This window comes from Garra rufa, chromosome 8 (genome assembly GCF_049309525.1).
Source record: "Garra rufa chromosome 8, GarRuf1.0, whole genome shotgun sequence".
NCBI lineage: Eukaryota > Metazoa > Chordata > Actinopteri > Cypriniformes > Cyprinidae > Garra > Garra rufa.
This window is the reverse complement of record NC_133368.1, coordinates 51,772,081-51,787,257: the sequence shown is the minus strand read 5'-3', so window position 1 is coordinate 51,787,257 and position 15,177 is coordinate 51,772,081. Positions and strand designations below refer to the sequence as shown.

Here is a 15,177-nt window from a genome sequence, read left to right as displayed (position 1 = left end):
GAAGCCGTGATAATGAAGGGAAGACGTGTTTATCAGTGAATGTGACAGACGTGACTCACCAGCCGGTGTTTGCCAGAGCGATGGACACGGAGCTCAGCAGCAGGTTACATTTGGACTCGCTGACGACCGCTTCACAGTTACTTCCTGGAGAAATCACCACAAACTCACGCACGCCGAACCTGCCACACAATACACCTGTCCGCTTCAATTTCCACCTTCTCATCTTTTAAAACTACATCTCATTTAGTGCCTTGTTTTGAGTTCAATAACCCATTCTGAGAGCCGTGTTCTCACCATCGGACGACGCAGTGAGCGCGTGGAGGGAAGTCGTTGTTCATGCACAGCAGGTCCTGCGTGGCCAGCGGATACGCATCTGAAAGCAAAGACACCGCTCAAACGCACGCTCGAGAGGTCAAAGGTCAGCCGAGCAGGACAAAGGTCACGCGTACCTTCCTCTGGTTCGTCCTTGCTTTCATTCTCAGCAGACTCCTGTTTGAGATAGTGATGAGTGATAGCGAACTTGAAATCAGCAAAGTTGATCTCCTGTGTGTTCTCCTCCCATGAGCCGCTGGTGAACTCGCCCTGTCCACATCAACACCCACATTCACAAACACGGCTGTGACAGGTAAAGGAGCTGTTCGCTTTCAGAACAAACATGTACAGATAATGGACTCACCCCCTTGTCAGAAAGAAATTATGTTCAAGGAAAACATTTCAGGATTTCTCTCCATATAGTGGATATGTATTGTGTCCCCAAGTTTGAACTTGCAAAATACAGTTTAAATGCAGCTTCAAAGGACTCTAAACGATCCCAGCTGAGGAAGAAGAGTCTGATCTAGAGAAACGATCGGTTAATTTCAAAACAGATTGACAATTTATATACTTTTTTAACCTTGAATGCTCATCTTGTCTCATCTCTGTGATCCTCCATCGCTGTTTTAGCTTTGTGTAAAGGGCATTTGATCTTCTTTATATGTTCACTTTGTAAACACTGGGTCTGTTCTTCTGCAGCGATGGAGGATGATTATGAAGTTGGAGGAGGAAATGAGATGAGAGTTTTTAGACAACCCTAACTGTCTTGAAGCGGAATACACAGAGTTCAGGCAGAGAAGGAGCATTTGAGGTTAAAAAGTATATAAATTGTCAATCTGTTTAGAAAATAACCGATCGTTTCTCTAGATAAGACTCTTCTTCCTCGGCTGGGATCGTTTAGAGTCCTTTGAAGCTGCATTTAAACTGCATTTTGGAAGATCAAACTCAGGGCACCATAGAAGTCCACTATATGGAGAGAAATCCTGAAATGTTTTCCTCAAAAAACATCATTTCTTTACGACTGAAGAAAGAAAGACATGAACATCTTGGATGACAAGCGGGTGAGTAAATTATCTGTAAATATTTGTTCTGAAAGTGAACTAATCCTTTAAACTAAAACTATAAAACATGTTTATTAATTGAAATAAAGCTGAAAAAAAAAAAAAACAATATTAGATGAAAAATTGAATAAAAATGATAAACACTGCCTTAGCAGCTAAACTTGACAACCAAACTAGAAATACATAGAAAGTCTAAAACTGAAATAAAAACTTAAAGTAAAGCTAAAAAGATAAATTAAAAAAAGTATTGAAATTATTATAAATTAAATTACAATGAAAAATTAAAAAACAAACTTAAAAACATTAATAATAGTAAATAAATGATTCTAAATTTGAGTGAATATGTCATCAGTGTAATCATGGGTAACGCAGGAGTTTAGGGCTGACCTTCTCCAGTGGTTTCCCAACACGAGAACCAATCAGCTTCCAGTCATTGAGCACCTCCTCAACCCGCGATATGAATCTATAACCACATTAATAATGAATATATGAATCTATAACCACATTAATAATGAATAAATGAATCTACTCCCTCACAGAGTGAAAAACTAATGAAAGCATGTGCTTCCTAATAATTACTGCACCATCACATTATTAAACAATCAATAATATAGAGACCAGTAAAGAAACATGACATTTAGGTAATAACAAATGAGATATAATTATGATGAACTAACACACTAAAAGCTTCCTGAATCAGTCTTGATTTGATAAAGTAGATTGCATAAGTATTCATCCCCTTAACTCAGTCCATAGTTGAAGCAGCTTTACAGTCTCAAGTGTTTTTGGGTCTGATGTGAGCATCTTTGCACATCTGCATTTGGCAATTATCTGCCATTCTTTGCCTCACCTTTTCACCTCTCCATCTCTGTCAGCTTGGACATTTTCTAGAGTCCTAGTTGTTCCAATCGTCTTCCATTATGGAGAATGCTTCTGTCAACCTTCAATGCAGCAGATTTGTTTCTGAACTCTTCTCTAGATCATCGCCTTAACGCAAGTCTGTCACTGAGCTCTACAGGCAGTTATCTTGGTTTTTGCTCTGATCTGCATTTTCAGCTGTTAGACCTTTTCTGAGAGGTGTGTGTCTTTCTAAATCAGACTCATTCAAATGAATTTGCCACAGTTTAACTCCACTCCAAGTGTAGGAACATCTAGAAGCAATATGATGCTCCTGAGATACATCTCCAGTGTCCCAGAAAAGGGTATGAATACTTATGCAACGGGATCTTTTCAGGTTTTTATTTCTAATAAATTTGCACAAATGTTAAAAACGTATTTTTTGCTTTGCCGTTATGGAGTAGGGAGTGTAGATTGATGTGGGAAAAAAGTAATTTAAAGTAGTTTAACATAAGGCAGCAATATAACAAAATGTGAAAAAATTAAGGGTATGAATACTTTCGCAAGGCACTGTATTTGCTGTTTTCCATGAGTTTTTCCTCATCTGTCACTGAACTGGAGCGTTATAATGTGTATAATGCTGTATAATGTGGCTGTTCATATTCATGTCAAAAACAGTAAATGATCATTTGTCTGTGGTGTTTATTCTTGAGCTGAAAACCGAAGCCTGACAAACAGCTGCTCGATTATAAACATCTGCATCTGAATGAAACGACAGTAACACAGCTGCTCCAACAAACACTACACGACTTTACCTCACACAGACTAGTTAAACATCATCTGAAGTGACTTTGGAAAGGGTTTGTTTATTTGTGTACCTCTCCCATTCGGACGCGGTGGTGAAGTCAGTGATTTCAAACACTTCAGACTCGGGCTGAAACACAAACCAGTGACTCTGATTATGACACACACATGACACTTAAAGCACACACATGTCAAATAACTGCGCGTATTCATATGACACATGACACTGACAGAGGATGCAGATAATAATGATGCGCCTTTAGACAGAAACAAACTCACATCACTGTCCGCCGCCATCTTGGCTCTCTGTTTATTTCTGTCCAGGTGCATTATGGGGAATGACGTACCGCCGTCCTGTGCTGCGTCTGTCTGTGAAAACCTAAAAAAAACTCGAACGAACTCACTTTTTGAATAACGCTTTGTCAATTGTAAAATATTACGATTTACGATCTTTCCTTTTTTTAGTTCTGTTTTTGATGCCTGTTTTTTTCTGTAATTATGTTGTTTACATGTTCTATAATAAAAAAGAAGACTTAAAAATTAACAAAATGTCTAATAAAGTAAAATAAAATTTGATATATATCTGACGAGAGCACTATGTGAGAGCGCTATGCTATTAAAATAATAGATTACGCATTATTGTCCTTTGTTGGCGCAATAGAAATGTTAAATAATTTCAGTCCCCTTTCGGGGAATTAATATTATATTAAAAATAAAGAGTTCCTGACAAAACTACATTAAATTATAACCATCCTTTACTTCACATACTAACGTTTATTCGCTTTGTACGAATATGCGAATACATTTAATTCCTGTCACGCTGCGCCTCGCGATTAAACTACATTTCCCAGAGTTCCTCGGTTCGAACTGCTTCCGTGTTCCGATCGCAGCTTCCGGCAGCTGTGAGTTGTCGAATCTATCCGAACCCGCAAAGCCGCTCAGAAGCAGCAGCAGATCTTCATCATCGTCACCTTCATCATGCGCTGGTTTGAGGGCTCAATCCCGGCGGCCATCGCGTCAGCTAAACAGCGCAGATGTGTGTTTGTGGTGGTGATCACAGGTATTGACACTAACAACATCATCATCATCATCATCATCATCATTCTGTCAGACTGCTGTAGTGTGTGTCGATGACAGGTGACGAGGGTAGTCTTCATCAGGTTAATGAGGCGACAGTCATTAGCAGCGCTAGTTTACATCATTAGCTGTCAGTAACATGATTAACGGCGGTTCGGCTCGAATTCAGTCCAATGTGTCCAGAACCGGATCATTTCATGTGAACGATGAGAGATCATGTGATTCAGGAGTGTGTGTGTGTGTGTGTGTGTGTGTGTTATTTACTCTTGTCTGTCTGTATAAGTGTGTAAGTGTGTGTTATTCTCTGTCCTGTGTGTGTAGGGAGTGATGATCAGTCGGCTCAGCTGATGTCCAGTTGGGAGACGGAGAGTGTGTCTGAAGAGGCTCAGAACTGCTGTGTGGCCATTCGAGTGGACGCTCAGAGGTGAGACGTGTGCGATTGTGCGTCAGATCCAGACTCTCGTTGATTTCGTTGGTTAATTTGTCCTTCTCTTGTTCCTCCAGTGAAACATGTGTCCAGTTCTCACAGATCTGTATCCTTTGCTGCTGTTCTGAGGATGGACAGATGGATTGTGATGTTTTGAAGATGTGGGAAACACACTAAATTATAAACACCACCTGTGTTTGAGACTGCACACTCATTCACTCATATCTATATCTATCTATCTATCTATCTATCTGTCTCATATATCGAATGACAAACTGTCTATTGGCACAGACTCCCTGACCCCATTCTAAAATATAAAAGACAACAGATGTACAAAAATGCACAGACAATGTACTCACCCGCTTGTCATCCAAGATGTTCGTGTCTTTCTTTCTTCAGCCGTAAAAAAATTATGTTTTTTGAGGAAAACATTTCAGGATTTCTCTCCATATAGTGGACTTCTATGGTGCCCTGAGTTTGAACTTCCAAAATACAGTTTAGATGCAGCTTCAAAGACTCTAAACGATCCCAGCCGAGGAAGAAGAGTCTTATCTAGCGAAACGATCAGTTATTTTCTAAACAGATTGACAATTTATATACTTTTTAAGCTCAAATGCTCACTATGGAACTCACTATTTATGTACTTTCTAACCACAAACGCTTGTCTTGTCTATGTCTGTGTGAACTCTGTTCTTTCCGGTTCAAGTCAGTTAGGGTATGTCGAAAAACTCTCATCTCATTTTCTCCTCCAACCTTAAAAATCATCCTCCATCGCTGCAGAAGCACCGATCCAGTGTTTACAAAGTCAACGTGCAAAGAAGATCAAACGCCTTTTACGAAAAAAGGTAAAGCAGTGATTAGGAGGATTATTTTGAAGTTAAAGAAGAAAACGAGATGGGAGTTTTTCAACATACCCTAACTGTCTTGAACCGGAATACACAGACTAAGCATGCGCAACGCAGCTGAAACAAGATAAGCTTTTGAAATTGTTTGGCTAGATAAGACTCTTCTTCCTCGGCTGGGATCGTTTAGAGTCCTTTGAAGCTGCATCTAAACTGCATTTTGGAAGTTCAAACTCAGGGCACCATAGAAGTCCACTATATGGAGAACAATCCTGAAATGTTTTCTACTTTTTTCTACTCACTATGGCTGTATACTGTTAGATGTTTTATTTATGTATGTATTTGTTTGTTTATTTATTCATTATTTTTACATTTTTCGACACTCTTTCTCTCTAAACATTTCCCTGAACCCTAGCACTCCCTAATAGACAGAACATAGGGAGTGATTTCAGATTTCAGTTTGCCATCAGTTCGAATGAAGCCTGGTTTCATGCATTCTCTTCTCTTTGAGTTCTACACAGAATATTCTAGAGTGCTACTAGAGGAGATCATTTTGTGACTTTATACTGAAAGGACTGTTCACATCAGGAATGAATATTACTGCAAACATCAGATTTAGAGTCACATGTTCTAGTCACACGGTCTGAAGGCAGACATGGTTTATTATATTGGTTTGTTCTGCTAACAGCACAGCTCCATTGAGACTGCAGAGAGTCAGTCTGTAGATCAGATTCACTCTTTAACTCTGAGCTCCAGATCCGGTGGTGTGCATCCCGTCCAGCTTCTTCATCGGAGAGAACGGCATTCCTCTGGAGGTGATCGCAGGCAGCGTGACGGCAGACGAGCTCAAGCGCAGGATCGACAAAGTCACACAGGTGAACGGATGCTGGCGTTATCAAGCGTTAGTCATTTACAAACATCCAGCCGCTCATGATGGTCAGACTGAAACACTGACACGATGGGTTACACACAACATCAGCTTGACAGTCTAATCATGTGAAGTTAGTTTCATGCACAAACGCACACACACTAACGGACTCTTCTGTCCAGATGCACACGCAGCAGATGGACGGCGCACAGATGAACACGGAGGGATGCGATCAGACGCCCGTCTCTGAGCCGCAGGACGCTCTCAGTCTGAACGCCGCTTCCTCCGACGCGTCTAAAGGTGATGATACGCCTGCTCTGATCGACTGCAGGATGCTTAGGTCACATCTGTGCTTTCACATTGATTTGCATGTAGTTTCAGTCGTGATGTGCGCTGATGCTCTGCCGATTCTGTTTCGGGAGGGTTAGCAGGTTAACATGCAAATGAGAGACATCTATCTGTCGATTCAGAGCTGCTTTGCTGTTCTGGCGTTTTTGTTGAGCACTGGACCGATTCCTCTGTTTCTCCAGAATCCCTGTCTGTGCCGATGGAGGAAGACGGAGCGTCAGGTCACGCGACTCCAGCCGAGGATCAAAGCCTGCCGACGGAAGACGTGTCTCAGCCGGACGATGCCCTGGATTCCAAGGTGGAGAGGTGAGCGGAGCATCGGGGCTTCTGTAGAAACGGCTTTCGGCTGTCAGCATGGATTCAGCTCGTTCTGGATCAACTGTCAAGTGTCCTTTTATATGTGACCCTGGAGCACAAAACCAGTGTTAAGTAGCACAGGTTTAGTTACAGTAGCAATAGTCAAAAATACACTGTATGGGTTAAAATGATCAATTTTTCTTCTACGCCAAAAATCATTAGGATGTTAAGATCATGTTCCATGTAGATATTTTGTCAATTTCCTGTTAATTAAAAAAGTAAATATATCAAAACTTATTTTTGATTATTAATATGCATTGCTAATAACTTCATTTGGACAACAACTGGTGATTTTTCTCAATATTTAGATTTTCGTGCACCCTCAGATTCCAGATTTTCAAGTAGTTGTATCTCAGCCAAATATTGTCCTCTCCTAACAAACCATACATCAATGGAAAGTGTATTTATTCAGCTTTAGATGATGATTCAGATGATGTATAAATCTCAATATCAGATAATTGAGCTTATGACTGGTTTTGTGATCCAGGGTCACATGTGTTTATTCCTGCCCTGATGAACCTGTAGTCCACAAGACACGATAATGAGTAAATCTGAGCCCGATGCACAAACAGCCGTGTTCAAATGTCTTCATGTGCTCTATATCTAACTCTGTGTGTGGTTTCCTGGATGATCCGCAGCGGTGTGTGTGTTTTGTGAGTGTGTTTGTCTGGAGCAGTAAAGCTGTTCTTCAGGAAAATCCTGCAGCTCCTGCACTTTCAGTGACTGTATGATGTTGAGATCACAATTACACAAATCAAACTAATGCTGTCTAACATAACTATCAAATCCAGTGATTGCTTCTTTCAAAAACACTCCTTAAGGTGACTGATATAAAGCATCTTCACTGCAAAAAATGATGTTTTTCCAGTGTTTTTGTCATGTTTTCCAGTACAAAAATCTAGAAATACTTAACAAAAGATACATTTACTTGAGAAGCAAAATGGCATCAGATAATAAGTCTTGTTTCATGAGAAATGTATCAAAATACATGGAGTTAGACAAATCAACTTCAAAGTAAAATTATTATTAATTCTCTGTCCCCCAGATATTTGTTCTTGTTCTTCTTATAAACTTAGTTTTGATCAGTTGGTCAGAAAATAAGACTTAATATCCAGTGTTCTTTTGCTTCTCAAATAGATGTGTCCTGACCAGAGTTGGGGAAAGTTACTTTTAAAAGTAATGCGTTACAATATTGAGTTGCTCCCTAAAAAAGTCTTTTAAATCTGGGCAGGGCTTGTTTGTTTCCTCAGGCTTAGAGAAAAGTAAATCTCCGTCTGTACAGTAGACCGCAGAAGAATAAAAGTCAACTCTTCAACAATAAAAAAAGAAAACAAATGTTAGATTATCTTGAGTCATTTGTGTTTATTAGTATGGATGAATTTGATCATCAAAGGTCGGCAGCAAAGACATCGGTTCATAAAATGGGATTAAATACATAAAGGATATTTGTAATTTTTAACATATTTAATTATTGCAGGTTTGTGTTGAATTTCAGTGTTTTTATTAATTTTGAAGAACACTGGACCTTCTTTTTTAGTGAGTGAGATGAATTAATGCATGTTCACATTTATTCTAGAACTAAAGGAACATCTTACTCACAATTTTAACCTTTTAAATTTTAATCTTTTAATCTGTAAATGTGGGGAAAACTAGCTGGCGTTACTTATTTGAAAAAGTAACTCAGATCTTTTCTTTTTGCATTACTTTACTAGTTACTTGGAAAAACTAATATTATTACGTAACTTGTGTTACTTGTAATGCATTTCCCCAACACTGATCCTGATGTAAGAATCTTCAGATATTGGTACTAAGAAACCAAACAAAAACACAGATGAAGAATATTATGTTTTTTTGCAAAGATGACTGAAGCTGGTAACCCCAGTGGTTTGTGTGTGTCATGTCTATCAAGACAGTTTTTCATGATCTGTTTTTATTCTTCTATGAAGGTTAACAAAGAAGCTGGAGGAAAGACGTGAGCAGAAAAAGAAAGCAGAAGAAGAGGTAACGTTAAGTCTTAGCACACGCTGCGGACGTCCTTTCCATTAAAGAATTAAAGGTAAGCGAGTGTGTCTCCTCTCTCACGGACAGAATGAGCTGAAGAAGGAGGTGGAGAGGCGTAAGGTGGGGAAGGAGATGCTGGACTTCAAGAGGAAGCAGGAGGACGACAAAACCAAGCGGCTGCTGGAGGAGAGGAATCGAGAGAAGGCCGAGGAGCGAGCGGCTAGAGAACGGGTCAAACAGCAGATCGCTCTGGTACTCCTCACACTGTCAGACACTGAAGCGGTGAAGCGCTGAGAGCGTGTTATACAGTGAACATCAGAGACTCACTGCACCACACGACCTCCAGCGCTTTCACAGAAACCCCTTCGTGATAAACATCCTCATCATAACAGTAGATCTAGTGTTCGTGGATCAGGATTATCTCACGCTTTCGTCCACAGGATCGTGCTGACAGAGCGGCCCGTTACGCTCAGAACCAGCAGGAAGCGGAGGCGGCCCGATCAGCAGCGCTTCAGGCCAGAGCCGCCGAACAAGAGGCCAAGAGAGACGCCTCTCAGAGAGAGAGAAGGTGAAGCGCTGCTGAAATCAAGACGCATTACACTCAACATCTGTCCTGATTCAGAACCTTGAGGATTGTTTGCATTGGACTGTTTATCTCAGTTCCTCCCTAGTTTTTCACCACTGCTGTTTTTATTAGGGATGCACTGAATGTTCAGAAACCGAAATTATTCAGACGAAAATAGCAAAAAAAGCTCTTTTGGTGTTTGCGAAAAGTAAGTGAAAAGGCAGAATAAATGATAGCAAACAATGATCAATGATCAAACAGAGGAGTGCACTAATGATCGAACATGTGGTCAGTGTGGAAGCATTTCAAACTGTCTGAGAAAGACTCAGAAATCATTCCCAGCAGCGACAGCGAGAGACTGTTTAGAAGCGCATCGCATGTCTTCATGAGGAGAGAAAGGTTACTGTATGATGACTGAAATCATCCATTAGTCAATCAACTCCAGAACGTTCTGTTGTCTAATACACCAGACACCAATTGTGTTTATTCTGACAGCAGCTCCTTAGCCAGGGTTCAAAGACCAAAGATGACAATCATTCACAAATCTGCTGCTGTCAGCAAACACTAGGACTGAGCTCTTCTTGCGGGTTTACCACTAAATAAAAGACAACATTCAGAAATGTTAGTATCGGCATTTCACTGCTGTTCTGTCAAATAAAAAAGTAAGACTAAAATAATGTTAAAAATCATCCCAACAGCTCTATTAACACATTTATTCTGACATTCTCCTTTGCTCAGCAAGGCTGCATTTATTTGTTCATTATAAACTCATGCCTGATTCAAGAAGGAGCTCTTAGAAATGGCCAAAGAATATTATTTTACAAACTTATTCATTTTAAGTTAAATTGTGCTTTGCTGGTAGGCTATTATGTCTACTAGAATGTTAAAAATGTTTAGTGTTATGTTTTTTTTTTTTCATTATTTAATTTATGCAATGGTAAAAAAAAAATAGGCAAAATACATGGGGGAAAAAAAACAAGAAAAAACGTCTTTAGTAAATTCGGCCCAGGGTTTAATTTTGCTCTGCTTCGGCCAAGAATTTTCATTTCAGTGCATCCCTTGTTTTTAGGCTTCTGTTATCTTGTGAAGCACTTTGGTCCGAGTGCAATACAAACAGGACTTCCCTAATAGGCATCCTTAATATGTAATTCTGGAGTCTATGATTTAAAATAATTCTGTGAAATGAAGTTCAGTGCAACAATGGTAGCATGATTCACCCTCACTGTGTTCTTAAAGCAGTAGTTCACTTCCAGAACAATAATGTACAGATAATGTACTCACCCCTTTGTCATCCAAGATGTTCATGTCTTTCTTTCTTCAGTCGTAACGAAATAGTTTTTTGAGGAAAACATTTCAGGATTTCTCTCCATATAGTGGACTTCTATGGTGCCCTGAGTTTGATCTTCCAAAATGCAGTTTAGATGCAGCTTCAAAGGACTCTAAACGATCCCAGCCGAGGAAGAAGAGTCTCCTCTAGCGAAACGATCGGTTATTTTCTAGAAGCATTTACAATTTATATACTTTTTAATCTCTACACAGAGCTAGACAAGACAAGCATTTGAGGTTAAAAAGTATATAAATTGTAATTTGGTAGATAAGACCCTTCTTTCCTCGGCTGTGATCATTTAGAGCCCTTTGACGCTGCATTTTGGAAGTTTAAACTCGTGGGCACCATAGAAGTCCATTGCATGGAAAGAAATCCTGAAATGTCCTCAAAAAACATAATTTCCTCACGACTGAAGAAAGAAAGACATGAACATCTTGGATGACAAGGGAGTGAGTACATTATCTGTACATTATTGTTCTGAAAGTGAACTACTCCTTTAAGCGTCAGATGAAGAGGTTTCTGCTTTGATGAACACATGAACAGGATGTGATCTGACCGTTGTCTTGACGATCTTCTCCTCTGGTTGTCGCAGTGCGGTTGCCAGGATACAGTTCCGTCTGCCTGACGGCTCGTCCTTCACGAACCAGTTCCCATCAGAGACGCGTCTGCTGGAGGTCCGACAGTTCGCAGCTCAGGTTAGTGTCTGTGGTTATATGTTTAGAACATCACAACAGTCCTGTCAGAAGTGTCTAGCAGTTGTCAGAAGCTGTACACAGTTGTGTAACTCTCATGAATGTTGTCTTCACGCAGGAGGTTGGAAACAGATACGGTCAGTTCTCGCTGGCCACCATGTTCCCCAGGAGAGAGTTTACAGCTGAAGATCTGGACAAATCACTGCTGGAGCTGGAACTGGCCCCCAGCGCCTCCATCGTACTGCTTCCTGTGAGACACACACACACACACACACACACACACACACACACACACACACACACACACACACACACATGTGCACTCACATGCACACACACTTAAACCCACACACACCGATTCACACATTTCACATATTAAACGCTTTTAATCAGGTAAACAGTTTTAAGTTTTGATCAGTAAATAAATGTCAAATTCCTCCCTCAGAGATCAGAGTTATTATTAATCATTATTTATTAAATAAGTGTTAAGATGACTCATGCATTTTTGCTTAACTCTTTAAGTGCCCCCCCCCCCAATTTTTTAACATAGATTTGAAAGTGCACTATCCAAACTTAAATTGTTATAATTCATGAATGCTTTGGCATAAAGACCTATGGTTGGACTCTTTTTTTTAAGAAAACTTAAAAAAACTCAATGAAAAACTGAGAATTTTTTTAAATGTATTTTTCTGTAACAAATGTCTAAATTTCTCTGTGAATATTACTTCTATCAAAAAATAACCACCAAATATGGAATCTTGAGACCTTTCCAATGATATGTGTTTTGTCAAGATTATACAAAGGTTTGATTCTAAAAGATCGCAGTACATCTTGTAATATGACACTTGACTCCACCCACTAAGGGGAGGAAACCGCTAAAAGATTTTAAAGTACCGTTTTCATGGTTAAACAATGTCTGATTTAACAGGATGAATTCTGAGCTTTCAAATGATATATAATTTGTGATGATTAATAAAATATGTGATAGAGTACAACGACAACCATTGGGCCTGCTGGTGACACTTAAGGGGTTAAAGGTGAAGACCCTACTCAATGCCTGTTTTGCAAGACTCCCCTTTCTGTCAAACATGTTTTATTGGATCCTGGCTTTTTCCAAAGTTGGATAAATGTTCTCAATGTATGCAAAGTAGTGCATATTTAATTACATAATGGATCATTTGCATATTCAAACATAACATTTCCGAAAACTTGATGCAAAACAGTGTCTAGGTTTAGTCACATGATGCATGAATGCTCTCCTGTGATTGGTCCCTGCAGCAGTCCAGCCGTCCATCCAACACTGTGGTGCACTCGTCTGCTGGCGGAGGCGTGTGGGCCATGCTGGGATCGCTGCTGTACCCGCTGCTAGCCGTCTGGAGGTTCATCAGCGGCTTCCTGTTCAGCAGCCCTCCTCCACCCGCAGCCGCACAGAGCCAACAAGCAGCCACCGCGTACGCCTCCGGCTCCGGCTCCAGCTCCGGCTCCAGCTCCAGCTCCGCCACAGAACCAAAGAGGTGCGTCTGTGACCCCACTCTGACCCCACTCTGACCCCACTCTGACCCCACTCTGACCCCACTGTGACCCCACTGTGATTTCAGTTACCTTAGTTTAACCCACTGTGACCAGAGCCGTAGAGAAACAGAGTTGCGACACTCTTTGATCTCGCCGCTTCATGGAGCGCTCAATAGTTCCAAACAGCTCTGCGCTGTCAATGTGTTTGAATGGGTTTAAGAAGGATAGACAGCAGTTTTACTATATTTGCAGCAATTTCGAGTAATTATTAACACATAATGTGCATTGATTGTGTATTGATAACTTCTCTGAATACACTTTACAATCGCATTTTATTCTGGGGAGTGATAAAGAGACATCATTAATATGTTCTCATACTCTTTGACAGTCAAATGTGACCAAACACCTTCAGTGTAACTTTTATTCAATTAAATAATACATAGTTCAGTTCTGTTTAGTTAATATTTTGAGGAGTTGTTTTGTACTAAATAATATGTGCAATAATGATCCTGACCATTTAAAAGATAACATTTTCTAATATAGTATTTATATTACAGTTAGTGTAATATTTAAGGTTAAATACATTTGAATGTGTATTTGGACACGATCAAACACTCATTTTTTTATATGTTTCGATTTAACGATTTAATGTTAAATAAATAAAGTAATTTACTCGTGTTATTTTATGATATTCAAATATACAACATAAGTGAATATTATAAAAGGCAAGCAAATATGGCATTTAACATCATAGAAAAGATGAAAATAGGCAGCCAATTGCATTCAGCATACATTTTTATCATATTTCTTGAATCTGAAACTCATTCAACCTCCTACAGAGAGAGAAAGATTGCAGAAAGACTTAAAAACGTAAAAACTGACAACTAGTATCTGGTTATGTCGCTATTACGGTGTTTCTCACGTTATCTAACTGCAATTACAGTATAACTGTTTATTATCTAACGATAAACATTAACTATAACACACTTCATTAAACACCACTGCTGGACAGTTTTTCGAGAGGTCAACTGATGTGTTAAAATGTAAAAGAATGCAGTAATTTCTTCAGTTTACCAGCGACTGTGCTTGAGAAGCGCTGAAATGAATGGGCTTCAATGCAGGAGCTATTGGTTGTTTGGAACTATTGTCCGCTCCATCACACGCTTTACTTCCTCATTCCTCAGTTCCTATAGAAGCCCATGGGAGTGTCTCAACTCTGTTTCTCAACGGTTGAGACCTCACAGACTTCCTTTTTCCAGTCAGGGTTTGGTGTCAGAGTAGTGTGTGTCAGTGAGATAGGGATGAATGTTCAGTCAGTTCTGCTCACTCTGCTGTTTTGTGCTCCAGAGATGCGGTTCGTAAGAGGGTTCTTGAGAAGAGGCCAGAGGACTTCAAGAAAGATGGGAAAATTTACCGGCTAAGGACTCAAGAAGACAACGAGGACGACAACAACACCTGGAACGGCAACTCCACGCAGCAGATGTAGAGCTGAGCCTCGTCTGTGGGTTTGAGTGTGTGTCGGTCGTAACGGTGGGTTTATCATTTAGGGCTGTGATTTCCATTCCCCTGTTCCTCCAGCTCTGCTCCGCATGGGTCAGTCAGATCAGGTTAGCCTAACTCGCTTCAACAGAGATCCTCTGCGCACCCAATACTTTAACCAGGACGACTCTAGGCTTGAGAAACGCAGGTTTCGACGCGTTTGATGCGGATTGATTTAATACAGTAACCGCTGCTGTCTGACGCGGTCTGGTGTGAATATCTGACGGTTTGTGGCGTTTTATACGGCGGCTTTGACCCCACAGCGTCGTAAACCGCCTCAACAACAGAATGTCTTTCTACTAGTTTGAGCAGAGATGCTACTTGATCCTTTAACCATAGAATAAAAGATGTTTTTCAATCAAACGCTTCGGCTGCACTCGTTCTTCTCTTCTGATTTTGATTCTTCTGGAACTGTCTTTGTTTTCATTCATGTACAAGTGTAGGATTCTACAAATTGATTCATCGTGTGACTCAATCATTTGCTAAAACACATGCGGTTACTGTCATCTGTTGTACTCCGTGTGATCGTGTTTTGTAATTCATATTAAAGGTAAACATATTTTGGGTTCTCATTCCTGATTTCCTGTATCATTGGTCTGGTTTCTTCA

The 15,177-nt window shown here is 40.1% G+C and overlaps 2 protein-coding genes across 3 annotated transcripts in view; one reads left to right on the top strand and one right to left on the bottom strand.

Moving 5' to 3' along the window:
- rab3gap1 (RAB3 GTPase activating protein subunit 1) overlaps positions 1-3,385 on the bottom strand; it is a 55,640-nt gene extending 52,255 nt beyond the window's left edge. For both annotated transcript variants that reach the window (XM_073845612.1, XM_073845613.1), the window contains exons 1-6: positions 3,294-3,385; positions 3,089-3,144; positions 1,761-1,836; positions 450-582; positions 295-373; positions 60-179 (exon numbers count right to left, since the gene is read on the bottom strand). In XM_073845612.1, coding sequence (XP_073701713.1) covers positions 60-179; positions 295-373; positions 450-582; positions 1,761-1,836; positions 3,089-3,144; positions 3,294-3,344 — 515 coding nt within the window. In that variant the 5' untranslated portion in view covers positions 3,345-3,385. The remainder of the gene's footprint in view (positions 1-59; positions 180-294; positions 374-449; positions 583-1,760; positions 1,837-3,088; positions 3,145-3,293) is intronic.
- Positions 3,386-3,905: 520 nt separating this feature from the next.
- ubxn4 (UBX domain protein 4) lies at positions 3,906-15,141 on the top strand. Its single transcript, XM_073845228.1, has 13 exons — positions 3,906-4,074; positions 4,413-4,515; positions 4,596-4,624; positions 6,117-6,235; positions 6,411-6,528; positions 6,759-6,882; positions 8,880-8,934; positions 9,022-9,186; positions 9,375-9,502; positions 11,419-11,521; positions 11,637-11,768; positions 12,797-13,032; positions 14,378-15,141. The coding sequence occupies exons 1-13, from the start codon at positions 3,993-3,995 to the stop codon at positions 14,514-14,516; spliced, it is 1,533 nt and encodes a 510-aa protein (XP_073701329.1). The 5' UTR covers positions 3,906-3,992; the 3' UTR covers positions 14,517-15,141.
- Positions 15,142-15,177: the final 36 nt, after the last annotated feature.